The following is an 18,949-nucleotide window of genomic DNA, read 5'->3' as shown; positions in this document are numbered from 1 at the left end:
TCTGGGGCTCACAGTGAGGCTAGGGTGTAACCTGATGGTAGGAAAGGTCGGGGAGGGCAGGGATGAAGATTTGGCAAAGACCTCAGCCTCGCCTGAGCTTGGGGCGCCCAGCTACCCACCCCCGATGCCACGATAGCGCAGCTCAGCGCGGGGCTTTGAAGACTTGCTGTTTTCAACCTACGGTTTCCAACCTAGGGAATTTCGCTCTAAAGGACCCCTCCCCACGTTATACCCGGCGGCACCCACTCATGGCTAATCCCGCAAGGCAGGAGGAACTCCAAAGCAGAGACAGCCACTGCTTAGATTATTTCCTCCAAAGATCCTCTCCATCAGATAGGCAAGTTTGGACAGAAGGGTGGTGGCAGGAGACAGGGCCACACCCTTAAGGAGCCAGATGGAAAACAAGGTAAGAGGTTGCCAGTCTGGAAAAGGTGGAGGCAGAGGTTGGTATTGACTCCTGAGAGGCCTGGGCCCTTGTTAAAAATCCATAGCTGGTCTTGGGGTGTCTCAGCCCCAACTCCATGCTGCAGATGACCCTCTCAAACACTCCTGCCTGCAAAAATTCGGGAGGCTCAGGGGAAGGAGACTGCAGCAACCAGGCCAATGTTAGAGACTCAGCTATCTGCCTGGGATTGGACATGATTCCCCTGGAAGAATCCCTCAGGGCCAGGGCTTTGATAGTAGCCCAGGAAGACAAACCCCAGCTCCCTGAGGCAGTCCAGCGTCCTGCCTGGCTCTGGGGAAACCACTTCCTCACAGCAACCCAGAGGCAGCAACTTCCTCTCTCGGAGGATTACTGAAATGCTTTCCAGTGACAAACTTGCTCTGTGACTCAGGGGAGGTTTGCCCTATAGAAAGTGAGTTGGGAAGAGATCTCATCTGTCCCAATAGAATGACAGAGCAGAAGTCATAGAGAGATAACAGACATGAGGCTGAACTTGCCAAAGGCCCTGCTTTGCTGCTTTCTGAAGAACTTGGCTACACACCCAGGCTTTGGCTCAACGAAGCCAAAATGAGGGGTGGAGTAGGATGATGGTGAAGGAAGGCAATGGAAAACCGAGGAGTCTGATAAATGTTTTATTTTGTAATCAAAATAGGCAATACAAACCAGTTAACATAACAAGGATTCATATAAATAACTACTTATAAACTTTATGAGGAAAAATACCCGTGAGCATGGTGACTGGGCTTCCAACACAGGGTGGAGCCCAACCAGGCAGCTCCTTTTAGGAGGCAGGAGCCCAGAGGCTGAGGGGTGGCTGGGTGGGGCCACTCTGAATGGAAAGGGCTAAATCACTCCATAAATAAAACACGAATTTGTAAAAACACTTAAGGAGTCTCATTCAGGCCTGGGAGTGAGGTCCAGGATGTTGCCCTGACAGCCCAGAGCTTAGCAAGGATCTTACAGTGGCTGACTCTGGGCTCCTGAACTCTGCTCAAGGCTCCCCCATACCCACACACAGCCCTGGCGTGGCCTGGCTCCAGATCTCAAGGAGGCCTGGGGCTGGCCCAACAACCAGATACAAACAGTTTTAAGATGCTCCCTAAACAAGGAGGCAAGAGAAACCAGAAGGCAGAGGGTCCAAAGGCCCCAGAGAAACAAACAAAAACACAGCAAACACTGACAGCTGTACCTTAAAGCCGACCTGCACTAGATATGCTGGGAACTCTGAAGGAGTCCAGAACAGGAAAGGACCCCTGCCCCCAAACACAAGTTTGGCAGAAATCAGAGGGTAGGTGATGGCCCCAGCACCAGGGGTAGGGGGTGAAGAGCTTAACAGCTGCCCTATGGTATTCTGGGGGAAAATCCTGTCCAAACCCAGAATCACAGAGAAGAGTCTGCACTCAAAGCCCTAGAAGGTTACTACCTGGATGGCCTGACAAACAAAAGGAAAAGGGCTCTGCTAACCACATGGCCAGGGCCCTAAGGGCACAGAGCAGCTAGAGTGGGGTCTCCTATAAAATGGCATGTTAGGAGATGAAGGAGCGCTGGCTCTAATCCCTAGGCCCCCAATTCTAGGGGGTACTTTACAAATCAATAGATCACCCTGAGGATGCCTGTGAGAACATAAGTCCTGAGGAAAAAGCAGTGAGACTGGGCTTAAGAAAACCCAGAAAGCCAGCTTCGCTCCCAGGAAGGCTGGCACATGGGGCCTGAGAATCCTCAGATGTCCAATGTTACTGGTACTCAGCCTTTCCAGGGCCCTTTAATGAACTCAGTATCAGCAGGACCAGAGTATGGAATGGGAATGAATGTGGATCCATCCCAGAGGACGGAGAAGGGAAGAGAGCGCTGTCTGCCTTTGATGTTGGCCTGGGGCTGGGAACAGTTTGTGAGGACTTATCAGTTAACCTGCAAAAGTTAACTGGTCACTCACCTTCAAAGGGTGAATGAGCATGACAGGACAAACACAGTCCAACAAGGCAAGGCCAGTGTGGGGCAGGGCAGGCACAGTTCCCTAAAACAGCCCTTAGCCCCAAATGCCAGCTCTTAGCTCTCCTCCACCCCTTCTGTCTGGTAATAGCAGCAGAGAGGAGGCAAGAGATTGTCAGGGCAGGACCTGCTGGAATGGGACCTCGGCAGACCAGATTCTCCCGGGGAGCGGAATACAGCCTGTCCCACCCCCAGCATTCCTCACTGTGTGACACAATTTTCTCCCATGTCCTGGGCGTATCTGTCTGACATGGTGGTCCTTAAGTCCTCAATGTCACGGCGTAGTTGCTGAACTTCTTCTAGTTTCCTCCTGATCACATCTGGCTTCTGCAAATCTAGCTGAGTCTCTGGGTGCTGTGTAGCTGGGGAGGAGAGTAATTTCGAGAAAATGTTAGTAAGTAAGCCAGTTAAGAGACACTTTCATGTGGAGGGGGCACTATGGATAGGCAGCCCTATGAGACCTGTGGTCTTGGGACATGGCACTTTTAAAAAAGCAGCCAGGGATAATGGGCTGAAAACTTGCTAAGGGACACTTTATTTCTCCTGCACCCAGGTACCCCATACAGATGCCCATTTCCAAAATAGGTTTACCATCTACTTTGGGAAAATACATAAACTCCCAGAGGGCAGTGACCAGGCCTCTGTAGCCCTTTTCACACATTATCAGAGGGATGGGAAAGGTGGGATAGGGTGAAAGGAAAATGAAAGTAATTCTCTCCTGGGTCCCAGACTGGCCTGAGGACTCACAGTGAATGCCCAGCAGCAGGGAGAGATTGGGGTCATGGCCCTGGGCCCTCTGGGTCACAATGCTACAGACAGCCTGCAGATCTTGAAGGCAACTGGCCAACTCCTGGTGTAGCTCAGATGCCAGCTGGGCTGTGTCTGGTGAAGATGGGGACCCTGGTTGGGCCTGGCGCAGGTGTTCCTGAAGTGTCAGATTTTTCTCAATCAGGTCCTGGTTCTGCACTGAAAGCTGAGCAGAGATGGGCAAGCACATTAACCCAGGCCCAGGGAAAGGCAGAGTATCTGTGCATGAATGTGGATGTGTGTAGGGGAAGGTCTGAGTCCCAGGCATGTTCCACCCACAACCCCTGATACTAGTTCTAGACTGTAGGTTGGGCTCCAACAGTGGGGAGAAAACTGCTCTCCACAAGGCTCTGAGACATCAGTCTCCAAGTTTCTGTTCAGGACCCAGAGAAGATACTCCTGATCCTCGGAACTCTATATGAAGCCAGTCTCTCAGCCAACTTTGTTAGCCAGGCTATTAGAGAAGGCTTAACGTGAACTGTGAAATCTGAGGAGACACTGGTTTCAATCTCTCCCTGCCACTTTGACAAAAGTGGCTACCAGCCAGCCTGATCAGAGTGACTCAGAGGAATAAAGGGGCAAGACAGACATGACAGTCAGTAGCCACTGGATGGGGGCCTGGAGAAGTCGGGGACCTGGAGGATACAGTGCAGGAATGTGTCCTGCCCTTTTCAAACCTTCACCCCAGTGAAGTCTGACTTTACTACACAGACCAGCTATTCATGGAGATCTGTGTCTCTTCCCCTCCCTCTCCCTGAACAGTTTAGCCCACTCTCCTTCCCTTCCTACCTCTATTCTCTTTTAAAGAACTGAATAGAGTTCCTCCTCCAGCCCCAGCCCTTCACCTACAATGGCCCACATAACAATCCCAGCTCTGAGAGATGCCCTCTTAGGCACTTGGCTAGTGAACTTGGTTGCCCCCTGCTGACAGCTCTGTTCACTCCACAAGGAACACCCAATCCACAGTCTTCTTGAACCCTTCCTCCCCAACCCCACAATCCTGTGGTTGCACGAAGACAAAGGGAGAAAGAATGATTTTCACAATAAAAGACATTCCTGGGCAATTATGGCCATCCTAAGGTTGGCTTAAGACATTTAATATAACAGATGATGCAAAGTCCCTTCTTATTCCTCTGCCAAGAAAGCTCAACAGTGACCTTCAAACAAGGGAGTAGGATGTGGGAGGAGCGATGGGGAGGGTACCCAGAGAAATCAGTTTGGGAAGGCAGTGCTAAAAGGCTTGGCTGATGCTGCTCACCTCTTTCACCGCTGTGCGCATCTGCTGCAGGGCTGTCTCCCTCCTCTGGGCCTCCTCTTTCAACGCCTGGCTTGTTCCTTCTTCTTGTGCCACTTCTTGCTCTAAGCTCTGAATCCCACGGCAAGGAGCAGTGGGAGAACACCCCAGGGGGTATAATAAATCTGGCTCAGACCATATCACCTCTGGCCTGGACTGGATGTAAAGCCCCACCCTGCCCACACACTGCTGCTGAGATTATTTTAGAACACGTCTAATCTATGACTTCCCAATGGAATCCTCCTATAGTCCCTGACCATGTGCCAAATAGAGACCAGCTCCTCAGTAGGGCATTCCAGGCCAGTCTGGCCCTTACCTACTTTTCTAGCTATATCTCTTTTGCCCTCCAGTCTCCATTCCAGCTACACTGAATGACTGACTAGCCTTCTTCCCCGAAGTCTCCAGCTCCAGCACTGCTGCTCACTCCTCTTCCACTTTGCCCAGACTGTTTTTCTGCTTTGCCTGTCACCCAGGAAACCTCCAAGATCCACCTGAGCCTTCCTCAATCTGCAAATCAGATCCAATTAACCCTAATACCTCCCTGCTGTTCATACCTCCATCACAGTTCATGAGTGCACATGATTCCTCCCTCCACTAGACCATAACTTTCTTGAAGACAAGGAACATCCATTCAGCTGAGTTCAGTACTTACTGAGCACCCACTGTAACAGGCCCTGAGGATAGTGAGAATAATACCCAACAATCCCTGTACTTGAGCTCATTGTCAAAGCCCTTGACAACAGTGCGTATTAAATGCTTTTGACAGAGATTGAGAAGGGGTAGGAAAGCAAGCACTCCCACAGGCACCTTACATAGGTAGCTGTGTGTGTGTGCACGCTGAGTGCATGCATGCATGCGTGCGTGTGTGTGTGTGTAGGGACAATCAGGGTTAGGAGGAGGGAGGAATTTGTTATCTTCTGACTCCATTCTATTCATCACAATTTCCCCCCAATTTTGAAACTGATTTGAACAAATGAAGCATATAAAATATTTCTCAATTTCCCCATTTAAAAAATGTAAACCGCCAAGGAGAATGCCTCATAACTAGGAAATACCCAGTGTGACCATTCTGAATCCACCTAATTCTAGCAAATTCACCTGACATTGCGATTTGCCTGAGAAATCTCATCATGGGTACCATTTAAAATGTTGGACTTCTCAACCTTTGTGTAACTCCAGGGCTCAAGGGAATGTACTTTGAGATACTTTAAACTCTTAGGAATGCTTACTAGGCGCAACTACTCCTTCTAGGACTTGAAATAGATGAACTAAATAAACAGCCTGACCCACATAATGGCAAAGTCAGGACTGCAGCTTTCAGTTGCTTCTCAGAGTGCACTGTACCTGTTCTGGGGTGAAAACCTCTTTGAGTCCAAAGAGAACCTGAATGAACTTGCTTCACCTAGGATTTCTTGAAGAACCCAATTAAGGACACTCCCCCACTCAGACCCAAAATAGAAACCAGGAATCACCTGTAATTTTTTCTTTATTCTTCAACCCCCTACATTCTGATAATCACTGATTCCTCTCAATTTTACCTCCTCAAATTCACTTAAATTTATCCCATCTCCTCCTTGCTGTGCTGCCTTATGCCTGGTTCCTTTGTCATCTCTTAGTAGGATTTCTTTAACAGTCCACTAGCCTTTATCCTTACCAATCTCCAAGTGTCAATCTTCCACACTTAAGCCTGAGATGTAAACCTGACCACATCACACCCCAATTAAGTGCTATGGTAGATTCCCATCACCTACCTAGAGAATAAAAGCCAATTTAATTAGAGAAACAAAGCCCTCCTGTAGCCCAGTTCTCTGTTCACCACCTTACGTCAACAATACCAAACTGCTTGCAGCTCCATGTGCAAACCTGCTGTTTTATGCCTCCATGCTCCTACCTGGGCTGTTCCTTCTATCTGTCTCCTCCTCTTTGCCTGGCTAACTCCTCCTCCTCCTTCAAGGCTCATGACCTCCAAAAACTCTTTCTCGGCCTCCCCACTTCCCATGGACTCTTCTATGCTTCCCCAGGGTAACATGGACATTGTTTTCACAGTAATGTGCTGAAACTCCTTCCCCAAAAGACTGTAAGCTAAAAGCATCGACTGGGTCTCATTCTGGTTGTACTCCTAGTGCTGAGCAAATTGCACCAAAGAATAGTATTGGCTGAATTCTAGAGATTCCATCATTAAGTCCTGCATACCATGTTCCAAGAACTCCACCTCACCTGTACTTGTGAACGCAACTGATCTATCTTCTGCCGTTGCTTCTCCACAATCTGAAAGACAAAGTTATCAAGGAAGGCTGTCATCACAGGCTTGTTAGGTCAGAGGGCAAGAGGCTGCACTAGATTGTGGTCTGGCTATTAACCCCACTGCCTACAGCCAGTCAATAGTGATACCAGGGTGAAGACAAATTAGCTCTACTTACAGAAATCTAACCCAGACACCCTATCTTACCTAACTAGCTTCACATTCCTGTACTCCACTCAACAAAGAGGTTTAAACAGGAAGGTAGTGTGAAGTATGACCACTACTGGGTGTGGGGCCCTGATAACTGCAGGCCAGTGGAATCAACTTTATATACATAGAGAGCGAGCGGGGGAGAGAGAGAGAGCGCTAGAGTACATTCTGGTTCTTTAGTAAAGGATATGACTAAAAACTCAGCTCTAATGAAGTCTGCTCCATCCAGGGCTGTGAGAATTGTTGCTACTTATAGCACTGGTCACAGTGACTGTCCAAGGGGAGAATCTGAATGGGCCTGTTTCCCAACCTTTGAGAACGCAGGTATTCTCTGAACCATTTCTGCAGCTTTTTTGCTGATCTAGTCTCACTGGCAGGCACTGGGCTCCTTCTTTGCTGAGCGATGGCCATCACTGGTTAGAACTCTGCCCAACACAATGGGGCCTGGGTCATGAATGAAGTGTACCAACCTTCAGTGCACCATTTTGGAGCATCCAGTCTGGATGTTCAGAGGCATGTCCTCCCCTAACTGCCTGCCTGTGCTAAGGATGAGTTATCTAAAATGCAACTTGTTATACAGGGGTCACATCATGAAAAAGAGAGAAAAGCTCTAAGCAGCAGATCTTAGATGGCCTGGGGCCAGAAACTCACAGTTCCTTACCAATACATTATCTCTTTTTTTCTCAGCCTGCCCCATTACAGCCCTGACACCATTAGTCACCTTTCGGAGAGAATCACATTCCTTTTGCCAGGACTCCATTTCCATTTTTGGACCTTCTCCCTGTTGGGCTAGACCTTCTCCACTGGCCATCTCCACACACCGCTTATCTTGAAGGCTGAAAGACAGTGGCCTCTTCAAGAAATCTGAAGTCAGAGAGATGTAGATTTGACTCCTGGTTCTACTATTTACTGTGGGTTTTGGGGCAAGACACTTAGGCCCTTCCAAGCCATAGCTGAGGATAATGTATTAGGTCTGTTGTAGTCAGCTCCCTGTCCTAGAAGTCAACATCTATAGTTGTCTACCTGCCCAAGGCTCTTTTACTCTTTGTTTCAATATTTTAAAAACAAACTTTCATCACAAGTATCTAGATTATAAAAATCATACATGTGCATTGTAGAAATTTTGGAAAATATAAAAAAACCTCCTTTTTTCTTGGCACATAGTCTGGGGTTGAGTCAGCTTAGTCCCCTAACCTTGCTTCTGACTCCAAGCAGTGGTCTCCTCCAGTGGGTGCCCACAACCACTTTCACCATGGCCCGTCTGCTGTGATAAACAAAGGGTCACTGTGGTTGAATATGGGATGAGAAATCCAATCCATCCCATTAGAAAATGGATTTGGTCCAAGAGGCTACTGAAACACAGCCATCACATTTTCAGAAACTGCTATTAATATGGAAGAGGCTCCCAAGATACCCTGAGGATACATTATGGTATCTTGTTTTGTTCTCAGAACCTGTTGTAGCAATTGAGAGTAATCCCCAGGGCTGAGGAAAAACAGATGCTCTTGGCCTTAGTTTACAAGGTTTGAAATGTGGACAGCACTCCAGTCCTCAGCATCAGAATCTACTTTTGCAAATATATAGATAACTCATCTCCCAGTTTATGAAATGCTCCCATTCATTCAACACTATATACTCAAGAATTATGACTATGTCAAGTACTGCACTGGATTCTTCCAAAGGATTCAGTGATAAGGTCCCATGTGACCACTGCCCCCACCACACACTCCATCTCAAAAACCTGTTCCTTGCCCAATAAGCAGCTTTCCTATTACTCACAATCCAAAGAAAACAAAGCTCAAAGTGATATGCCCAAAGTCACACAGGTAGTGAGTGGGGTAGTCAGAACCAGAACCTAGCTCTCCAGTTCTTTCCTCAACCCCACTCCTTTCCTTACCTACGTCTAGTGGAAGAGAATTCTGTTTCTCTCTGTCTCAGGCTTTCCAGCTGAACCTCCTTCTCTCTGCATGCTGCCTGGGTCTCCTCCAGCAAACTCTCCAGCTCTGTTACTCTCTCCTGGAGCTCTGTGCTCTTCAACTCAGAATCCTTAAGCTGAGAGACAGGATCCCATGCTTAGGTCAATAAGCCAAGGAAGGCTTTGTTTAGGTATCTCAGAAAATGTGCAGTCCAGTTACAAATTTGACAGATGTGAGTCTGGACATGACTCCTTTGGGATTTTCCTTTCAGGAGGCCATAAGGTAACTGCGTACAGCAGAGGCTGTAAAGTCACCCTGCCTGGCCACTCCCTGCTTGCCCCAGGTATGCCCAGACATTGCTGTTACCTGCTGGCTTTGCTTCTGGTGGTCTTCCAGGGTGGGGAGGTCTGCCAGATAGCGTTCCAAGGTCTCAATACGCTGCTGCTTCTCCCGGTTCTGCTCAGATTCCTTCTGACATTTCTTTTTCAAATTATTGATATGTTTATCACGACCTTTGACCTAGGACAGAAATGTCAAGTATCTGCCTCCATTAACTCTTTTAGGAGACTGAACATCAACTTTTTCCCCAAAGTGACCACTCTCTTAAGGCTGTAAATGTTTTACTGCAATGAAGGCAGGAGGAAGCTAATCAAATTTTGCCATTTGAGATTAGAGCATAAACTGCGGAGTTAATACACTTGAATTTTCCAATCAAAGGGTGAGGAAATACGTAAATGCCACGGTGGACTCTGGCTCACATGAATAACAAAGACACTCCTGTTATTTGGGAAATTCTAAAAGTTTAGAAGTTATTTCCCAGGAAACTTCCTTCCTCCAAAGCAAAGACCAGACAAATTCTTTATTATATAAAAATGCTACCAATTTAAGAAAACTGCCCAAGCATTTATGCTATGAGGTGACTCAGAATGGGGGCTGGTCACTAGAAAGACCAATGGAGTTGAGCCCAATTCCTCTGAGGAGGGGAAGGGGGCAGGAGGTTGATTCCAACCATGCCTACATAACAAAACCCCAATAAAAACTTGGGACACTAAAGCTTGGTGGAGTTTCCTGACTGGTGAACACATGGCTGTACCAGAAAGGTGATATGCCCTGCTTCCAAGGGGAGAAGGAAATGGTAGCCTTACTTTCAGGACTTTCCCGGACCTCACCCCATGTGCCTCTTCATTTGGCTGGTTCTGCTTTGTATCCTTTATAATAAAACTGTAATCCTAAGTATATAGCACTTTTCTGAGTTCTAAATTATTCTAGTGAATTACTGAACCTGAAGGGGTCATGGGAACCCTTGGATTTGTAGTCAGTTGATCAGAAGTATAGGTAGCCAGGGGAACCCAGAACTTGCAGCTGGCATCTGAAGTAAGCACAGTCTTGTTGGGGACTATGTGCTTAAACCTATGAAGTCCAATGCTAACTCCAGGTGGTCTGCATTAGAACTGAATTGAAGAAGTATATACAACTTCCCTGTAGATGTACAACCAGTCTGTTCTGTTCTGTTGAGATAGGTAATGCATTCTTCCCTGAACACTCCACATGATATGAACCGAAGTAATCATATGGAAGGGCTAATGAGACTATAAACTCCTTGAGAGGATAGGCTGTGCTCATTTTGCTCATTATTATATTCCTGACACGTAGCGTAATGCTTGGCACAGAGCAGGCACTCAACCAAGCTGAATGGACACTTTTTCTTCATTATTAAGGCTTTTTATTTGACTTATGAAAAGGAAGTACAGACCTAATTTAATCCAAAAATAAGACAGTTCCCTGAAAATCAGCCACAAGTTTTACCCCAGGTATAATCTGTACCTTTCGAGCTCTGATCAGTGATTCCCACATTTTAATATTTATCAGAATCAGCTGGAAAACTTATTGAAAATGCTGATAGCCAAATTTGAATTTAAGAAATGGTGGACTGCCCACAGATGTTTCTCTCTTCTCCATCTCTAAAATGACAGGGATAAATGAAATATTAATCTAAAAAAGTCAATAGAGGAGACAAAAGTATATGAGAGATTTCAGTGTTTTCAGAAGATGAAAGTAGAAGGGGATAAATGACTTGGAGCACAAGAGTTACAATCTGCAGTGGGTGGAAGTTACTGACAATGTGGACAACTAACTAGGTGTCCTCATGACCCCCAAGAACCTCTGTACTCAAAGCATCAGGAACCTCTGAGGCAGGCAGCAGCTATACAACTGAAAGAGGGGGGGATTCACTGGAAGTCTGTATACAGGTTAGCTGGATACCATCCTCACTCTAGGTTTCCCCAAAAGGAGACTGAAAATTTATTCTCTGGAGAAATCAAATTAGAGATTCCAGACTCAGGGATATTAGTCATAGCAGAAAGAGAGAGTTCAACACTGGGAATAAGTTTAAGTAAAAAATCTATGTTCAGAACTGTGGGACACTAAGCCAATCTCCTTCTCAATGCTGAGAACCTAAAGGCCAGAGCATTCCTGTCCCCAGCCAGGCAGCAGGCTGAAGATTCTTTCCTCAAGAGAGTGAGATAAGACATTCAGATTCTGATATTTAAGGGTTCCCAAGTGAAGAGGTAATCTAAATCTGACCATCCTTCAGTGAAGTCCACCAGGCAACTATCACAAATCCAGAGCTTCCGTTCAGCTTTTAAATACTTCATTCTTAAATATGGGTGCCTACACATTCAAGGAACACCAAGCCTCTAACTTGAAAGATGACAAAACAAAATAAAAAGGACCTGAAGGGCACAGAACACTCCAAGCAGATGTAGACATCTCAAAAGGTATAAGCAATATAATCAGAAAGAAAAGATACTGCATCCAAGAAACAAAAAAACAGTAAAAAAGTATAAGAGAAGAATATTTTTCCAAAATATAGAGGTATATACCAAGAGAAAGAAAAGAGTTGAGGATGGATAGGTTTGTGGAGTGGGGCTGGGCAAAGAAATACCTATTTTTATTATAAACATATTGGTATTTGATTATTTGACTTACATACATGTATTATTTTGATTAAAAGTTTCTTTTTTAAACAAGCTTCTAAGTTCCTCGCTGTACCAATGGCACCAATATCACAGAGGAGCTTGTCAGAAGTGCAGGATCTCAGCCTGCCTCCCTCCAAATACTAAATCTGGACCTGCAATTTTAACAACACCTCCAAATGATTCTTATGCATATAAAGAAGCACTTAAGAAGCACCACTCTAGCTGATTTTGATGCAAGTGGTCCAGAAGTAAACATTACTTAACCAGTCCCCCAAGAACATTTGCATTACAGTAGTTGTGAACAGAACCAAAAGATTTTAAGTTCATTCCTCTGTGATGACCAATCTTACCCCAAGACAATTCTAAGGACACTGGCAAAAATGTAAAAGCTCCCAAACTGGTTGCACATAAGGAATTCTTCTCTACTTTTTAGGCAGAATGAGGAGAAACCAGCTGAATGATGTAAATTTACTATAGGTATCTTGAAGGAGTACCATCTGGTATGACTACCCAGGCTGGTTTTCCATCCAGGCCAGTTGGCAGCCCACCACAACCTGGGGCAATGGGAGATGATATGACTTTACCTGTCTGTGGTAGTTTTGTGGAGATGAAGCAGAAAGGAGACCATTTCCAGCAGATCAGCCTTGCGTGGTAAGTCAATGTAGGATCTTACCCAACTGGTTCCTCCTGGTTCCAAGAATGGGGGCCAGGTACAGCTTAAGGTTCACAGGAGAGGACTGAATGTCGACTCCTTTGTGAACTAGAGATTAACAGCTCTTTAGCTTACCCTTTCTTCCTGTTTCTTCCCCTCCTCCGACTGCTTCTGCAATGCCATTTTAAGTGACTCTCTGATGAGCTGGACTTCAACTTCCGAAGTAGAGAGTTTCTTTTCAAGCTCAATTTTTTCTTTGCTCAAGGCTTCTGTCTTCTGTGCAAATTGTGCACGTAAGAAAGTGTTCTCTCGCTGCAACTCCTGCAGAAAGATTCTCAAAACATAACTGTTCCTTCCCCTTATAGTCCCATGTATTTTACTTATCCCCAGGATACTTAGAGAAATATCACCTTTATCTAAGAATTTCTTCAAGGAGTGCTTTTCAAAATGTGCTTAAAGGACTAACAGCTTCAGCATCATCTACGGATTTGTTAGAAATGCAAATTCTTCAGCCCAACTCCCAGGCCCACTGAGTCAGAAACTCTGGGGATGGTCTCAATAATCTATGTTTTAACAAGCCTTCTAGCTTGTTCTGATGCAGTCAAATTTCAGAACCACTGCCTTAAAGCAATACCTGAGGGACTGTAGCATAATGTAAGGAACACAGAACAAGGTATCAGAAGACCCAGGCTCTAAAGTTCTGGTTCTCCTCTATTCATTACCTATATGATCTTAGGCAAATTCTTCCTCTTTTGTGGACCTCAATTTTAGGCCTACTAGGTGGCAGACCAGTACTATAATCTGTCTAATACCCATAATTCAAAAACCCAAACTGCAGAAGAAGCTTGGTCAACAAAGCAGGCTTCTTTTAAAGCCACTGACCTCACTAAGAATATGGGTCCCTTCAGTTGCTCCTAGACATGGAAGAATAAAAATGAGAATGGCTCTAAATCCCAATTACCTCTGCCTCTCCCTCCTTTTGGCCAGGGCCAGATTAAGACTTTTTAGAACATCACCCAACTTTAGAACCTTACTACATATCTTGCTCTGCCTTCCCTTTCTCCCAAGTACATCCTGATATCAAGGCATCTGGACTTCCACCTGATTCTATCCCCAAGCTTTTCTACCCTACAAAGGCAGAACAAGGGATACTTTATAATTAGGATGTTTATTCTTTCAGGGCAGAAACACCTTACATCATTTGGTCTCTATTCTATCTCCTGTATACCTAACAGTACCAAGCCAGGGCAACACTGAGTTAGGGCAAGCTGACTGCCATCCTGGCTACCAATGCTCACCTGCAGCCTCAGCAAGCAGACATCCCCAAAGGGAGCAGGGCGGCCCAAAAGGGCACTGTGGACTTGTAGTTCACTCTCTCGCACTTTCTGCTCCAACTGAGAGATGTGTTTCCTCTGCCTGCAAAAACCAGTAGATAAAGTCCTGACACTAACCCATTTGCAATATGAGCCCCCTCTTTCCTTAGCGGATACAATCCATACCATGAAAGTAAAGGCCTTGGATTCTAGGCAATACTGTTTTGCTGCAGGAGGCAGAGCAAATGAGAAAGCTGACTGAGGAGAAATGAGGGAAGATCAGCTGCAAAGGACCAGATACCCCCCTGTAGGCACTCCTCAGAGCCCCTGCAGAGATACATAACTGCCCTATCACATCAGTCAAATATGGGACTAGACTGCTTATCAACCTATCTCTACCATGAGGTAAGGCTAAACTGAGGGAGATAGTCTGCCCTTGGGGAGACCTCACTAGGTGCCCTCAGTGGGGGACGCAAGAGCAGATGCTGGTCTTACGGCACCCCTTGCCCTCTTACTTGTCAATGAGGAGTTCCTTTTCCTTTAGAAGGTGTTCATTACTATTCAGGATGCTGATCCACTGTGCTGGTTCTAATGTAGGCAGTGAAGGAGCAAAAGCAGCAGGATGGTGGCAGATGGCTCCATTCTGAAGCTGCAAGACAAGCAGGCCCAGAGGGGCTTTATCTTAACCCACAGACACCTGAAAATACCCGAGCAGTACCCAGCCGGGTATGCACACAAGGCTCACTTTGGCTCAGGATGAGAAGGCCCAGTGTTTATGAAATAATTTTAGCTCTGATGCATGACTGGAAAGAACCTGCCAGGAAGACTCCTGCCAACTGGACACTCCTGCTCAGAAAGGCTCTAGTTTCTAAGAAAAGGTCAGTTATCTTTCATTATCTGGCAACAGAGGCAAACCAGGAGCTAAGATGTCTTCAACAAGAAAGGAGAATATGTCCTGCTTCTGTCCTTCACATCTTAAGTGGCACAACTTTTTTTTTTAAACACAAATGTGGTATAGTGGGAAGAATATAGGAGTTCAAAGATGGTTTTTAAACCCTAGCTCTGCCACCTACCAGCTTTATGACCCTGGACAGATAACTTAGTCTAAAAAACCTGGTAAATTTCTACATTTACCTCAGCGGGGTGCTGCTGTAAGGATTCTGTTATATTCAGTGCACAGCTTAGTGAGTGGTACCTAAGTATACAATCAATGTTAGTGTCCTACCTTTTGAGTTTTCCCTTGAAATCCACTACTCTGAAGAACCTATCTGGTGTTTAATTAGACCACCAATAGATTCAATGGCATTCATAAGCTGTCATTTCCCCCCTACAAACATCTTCCCTCTTACAAATGTTTTCTTTAAAAGTCAAAACTTGGAGGAAAAAACCTATGCAGTTCTAAGATCTGTGCAAAACTTGCTAAATCCAAGGGAAGAAGGGCCTCTACCTGCATTTGCTCCATCTGTAAACGGATCAACTCTAGCTGTTGCCGACATGTGCTGAGCTCACAAGATCGCTCACGGGGGTGCCAAGGGTCAGGATTCGGCTGCCACATCTGAGAGGGCAGAGGTTTGGAGAGCCCAGGAGCAGGCTGGAGTCCCAAAGGGAGTACCCCACTGCTGCTAGGATGTGGTCCATTCCGCTCACATACTGCCCCACTGCCTGGTGCCTTCTTGGTCTCTGGCAACACTTTGTATAACTCCTTGTTTGTTTCGGTTCTTGGGTTGTGGAAGTGGACTCGGTAGTGGGGATCTGAATAAAGCGTCTCCATCACTGCTGACTGATTGAGGGTAGACTCCATGCTGGGAATATCAAACCTCCTCACCTCTTCTTCTCTTTCATAGCCCACTGCTGGAAACCAGGACTGCTCAATTCCATTTTCTCCAGTAGTGCCACAAAGATACATGAATTCTCTAGGTAGGCCTGGAGAACGTTTCATCGCAGCAAGATCTCCATTTCTTGTCAGCGCTACACTTTCAGCCAAGCCTGGCAAAGAGAGTTTGGAGGAAGACGGTCCAGCAGGTGTAGAATTTGGCTTAGCAGGAGAGGTCCCCAAAGTAGAAGGTATCACGTGGGCTGTTGGAATGGTTATGTGGCTTTTGATGGGTTGGAAAGAAGGGCTGCTACTTGAGCTGCAAAAATCTGTGGAGAGAATATAAGTTAAAACTGAAGCAGCAAGCTTTCTTGAGTTTGGCTGGTATGCCAAACGTTCTCTGCCTGCCCTGAGACCAGGCACGGAGAGAACTATCCGCACAAGTATCAGGCATAAAGACACGGCAGCCTTACTGGAAGATGTGTGTTCTAGGATCTTAAATGCCATTCACAAAACAAACCAACAAAAGGCAACCCTAGTTTCCCTGTTATACTCTGTCCTTTGTATTTGAATAAAAAATGTTGTCAGCCAATAAACAAAGCTGAAAGCTAAACTTAAAAAGAAATCACTTAAAGGAAATGGCTTAGGTCCTACTTTTCTGGGAGCTAGGAAACTCTAAGCTATAATCCAGTCTAACAAAAATACCTTTTCCAAGGGCTGCCAGAATCCTGTGACCTCCAAAAGCTCTCCAGTGAAGGTAAGCAATGAATCTAAACCATCTGAAGGAAAAGGCGAGCCGGATAGTGCTGCTCTGTATCCAGGGCAAGGAACACAGCATCTGAGAATCAGTATTCTGTTCTCGCTCCCACACAACAGATCTGACTGCCTGGATATGTGAAGTTATTCTTAGTAACTCTCAGGTTTCACTCTAGCACAGTATGCACTCTTGAGTGGGTACACACTGAAATCCTCTATTTTATATTTTGCCTTTCACTTACCCCCCTTGTTTGTATCCAACTGTGATTTTTCAATTTTGCTTCAGACTGGATTTGTTTCCTTTAACTCCTCCTGTCTAGTCTTGGGAGACAACTCTCTAGCCCTGCTGCAGAAGGTCCACATTTCTACATATTTCCAACTCTCAAGTTCTAGTCTGATGGGGAATACAGGGTCACAGAACTAATGTGCTGGGGCAGTGGGCTGCAAGCAAACAAAACAGGAATGTGAGGAACGATACCTGTTACTTTAAGCAGGAAGAAAACTGAGTAAGGGGACAAGGCATATAAATGAATTCCCTTTTCAAATATGTGTGGTAATCTTTTCCAAACCAAGCACATCAACCAGAGAGAAGGCTGGACTACCAATTTAATTTGTTTCTCTTTTTTCTCCCATCAACCAACACCAAATATGCTCAGTTAATGAGGACATACACTTAACCTTTTCCAGAATTGTATGAGTACAGATCTACCATCTTCTCGTATGGGTTTGTAAGCAGCTCTTTAAAAACACGGGCAAGCTGGTGGGGTGGAACCAAGATGGCGGCGTGAGTAGAGCAGTGGAAATCTCCTCCCAAAACCATATATATATTTGAAAATACAACAAATACAACTACTCCTAAAAGAGAGACCAGAAGACACAGGACAACAGCCAGACTACATCCATACCTGCGAGAACCCAGCGCCTCGGGAAGTGGGTAAGATAGAGAGAAGCTGCGGCCCGGCGGGACCCGAGTGCCCCTCACGCCAGCTCCCGGCGAGAGGAGAGGAGTTGGAGCGGGGAGGGAGAGGGAGCCCAGGACTGCTAAACAGCCAGCCCTAGCCATCCGCACCGGAGCACAGACACACAGTACGTGGGTGCTGGATACTAGGGAAACAGGACAGTAAGACCTGTGAGCAGGTCCCCGCAGCCAGTGCCCCTGGGACAAAGAAAAGCGAGTGCTTTTTGTAAGTCTTAAAGGGACAGGGACCCCACAGCTGGATGTAAGCATTCCAGGACACTTAGTCCAGCAGCTGGGAATCCCAGGGAACTCTGGGCGCCCTAACCCCCTGGGTGGCAGCGCAGCTCAGAGGCCCCTCACGGCGATAACAGCCTCCTGCCTGTTTCCCCTCCAACCCGGCTCTGCCATATTGGAGCAGCAGCCTGAGATAGGCCACGCCCACAGCAACCACGGAGCTTAACTCCACAGCAGCCGGGCAAGAATCAGAGGCCCTGTCTGCGCACAGCTGCCCAGCACAAGCCTCTAGGGGTCGCTGTTCTCCCAGGAGAGGAAGGCCACAAAACCAGCAAGAAGGGACGTTCTCCCAGCTGACACACATGCCAGCTTCACACAACTACCTCTATCACCATGAAAAGGCAGAAGAATTTGATACAGACCAAAATCACAGAGTCAACCCCTGAGAAGGAGATAGACCTAACCAATCTTCCTGAAAAAGAATTCAAAATAAAGGTCATAACCGTGCTGATGGAGCTGCAGAGAAATATGCAAGAGCTAAGGGATGACATCTGGAGGGAGATTACAGAAAGGAAACAATCTCTGGAAGGATTTATAAGCAGAATGGATAAGATGCAAGAGGCCATTGATGGAATAGAAACCAGAGAACAGGAACACATAGAAGCTGGCACAGAGAGAGATAAAAGGATCTCAAGGAATGAAACAATATTAAGAGAACTGTGTGACCAATCCAAAAGGAACAATATCCACATTATAGGGGTACCAGAAGAAGAGAGAGAAAAAGGTATAGAAAGTGTCTTTGAAGAAATAATGGCTGAAAACTTCCCAAAACTGGGGGAGGAAATAATTGATCAGACCACAGAGGTACACAGAACTCCCAACAGCAGGCACCCAAGGAGGACAACACCAAGACACATAATAATTAAAATGGCAAAGATCAAGGACAAGGAAAGAGTTTTAAAGGCAGCTAGAGAGAGGAAAAAGGTGACCTACAAAGGAAAACCCATCAGGCTATTATCATCAGACTTCTCAACAGAAACCTTACGGGCCAGAAGAGAATGGCATAATATATTTAATGTAATGAAACAGAAGGGCCTTGAACCAAGAATACTGTATCCAGCATGATTATCATTTAAATATGAAGGAGGGATCAAACAATTGCCAGAGAAGCAAAAGTTGAGGGAATTTGCCTCCCACAAACCACACCACCTCTACAGGGCATTTTAGAGGAACTGCTCTAGATGGGAGCACTCTTAAGGCTAAATAGATGTCACCAGAGAAAATAAAATCACAGCAAAGAAAGCAGACCAACTAACTAGCCTTTAGACTAACTAAAGGCAAA

General features: G+C 46.0%; 1 protein-coding gene across 7 annotated transcripts in view; it reads right to left on the bottom strand.

The window, feature by feature from the left end:
* Window positions 1-1,063: 1,063 nt before the first annotated feature.
* Window positions 1,064-18,949, bottom strand: part of CEP85 (centrosomal protein 85) — a 29,420-nt gene continuing 11,534 nt past the window's right edge. For 5 of the 7 annotated variants that reach the window (XM_037017880.2, XM_037017882.2, XM_037017879.2 and 2 more), the window contains exons 4-14: window positions 15,294-15,988; window positions 14,362-14,495; window positions 13,832-13,949; window positions 12,669-12,854; window positions 9,270-9,422; window positions 8,885-9,039; window positions 7,709-7,823; window positions 6,753-6,803; window positions 4,500-4,607; window positions 3,182-3,407; window positions 1,064-2,796 (exon numbers count right to left, since the gene is read on the bottom strand). In XM_037017880.2, coding sequence (XP_036873775.1) covers window positions 2,636-2,796; window positions 3,182-3,407; window positions 4,500-4,607; window positions 6,753-6,803; window positions 7,709-7,823; window positions 8,885-9,039; window positions 9,270-9,422; window positions 12,669-12,854; window positions 13,832-13,949; window positions 14,362-14,495; window positions 15,294-15,988 — 2,102 coding nt within the window. In that variant the 3' untranslated portion in view covers window positions 1,064-2,635. Of the gene's footprint in view, window positions 2,797-3,181; window positions 3,408-4,499; window positions 4,608-6,752; window positions 6,804-7,708; window positions 7,824-8,884; window positions 9,040-9,269; window positions 9,423-12,668; window positions 12,855-13,831; window positions 13,950-14,361; window positions 14,496-15,293; window positions 15,989-16,364; window positions 16,521-18,949 lie in introns of those variants that run through there. The other 2 variants (XM_017663498.3, XM_037017884.2) reach the window with 2 other exon arrangements.

The sequence above is a fragment of the Manis javanica genome, chromosome 4, assembly GCF_040802235.1.
Source record: "Manis javanica isolate MJ-LG chromosome 4, MJ_LKY, whole genome shotgun sequence".
Taxonomy (NCBI): Eukaryota; Metazoa; Chordata; class Mammalia; order Pholidota; family Manidae; genus Manis; species Manis javanica.
Note: the sequence above shows the minus strand (reverse complement) of the source record. Positions and strands in the feature narration are given on the sequence as shown.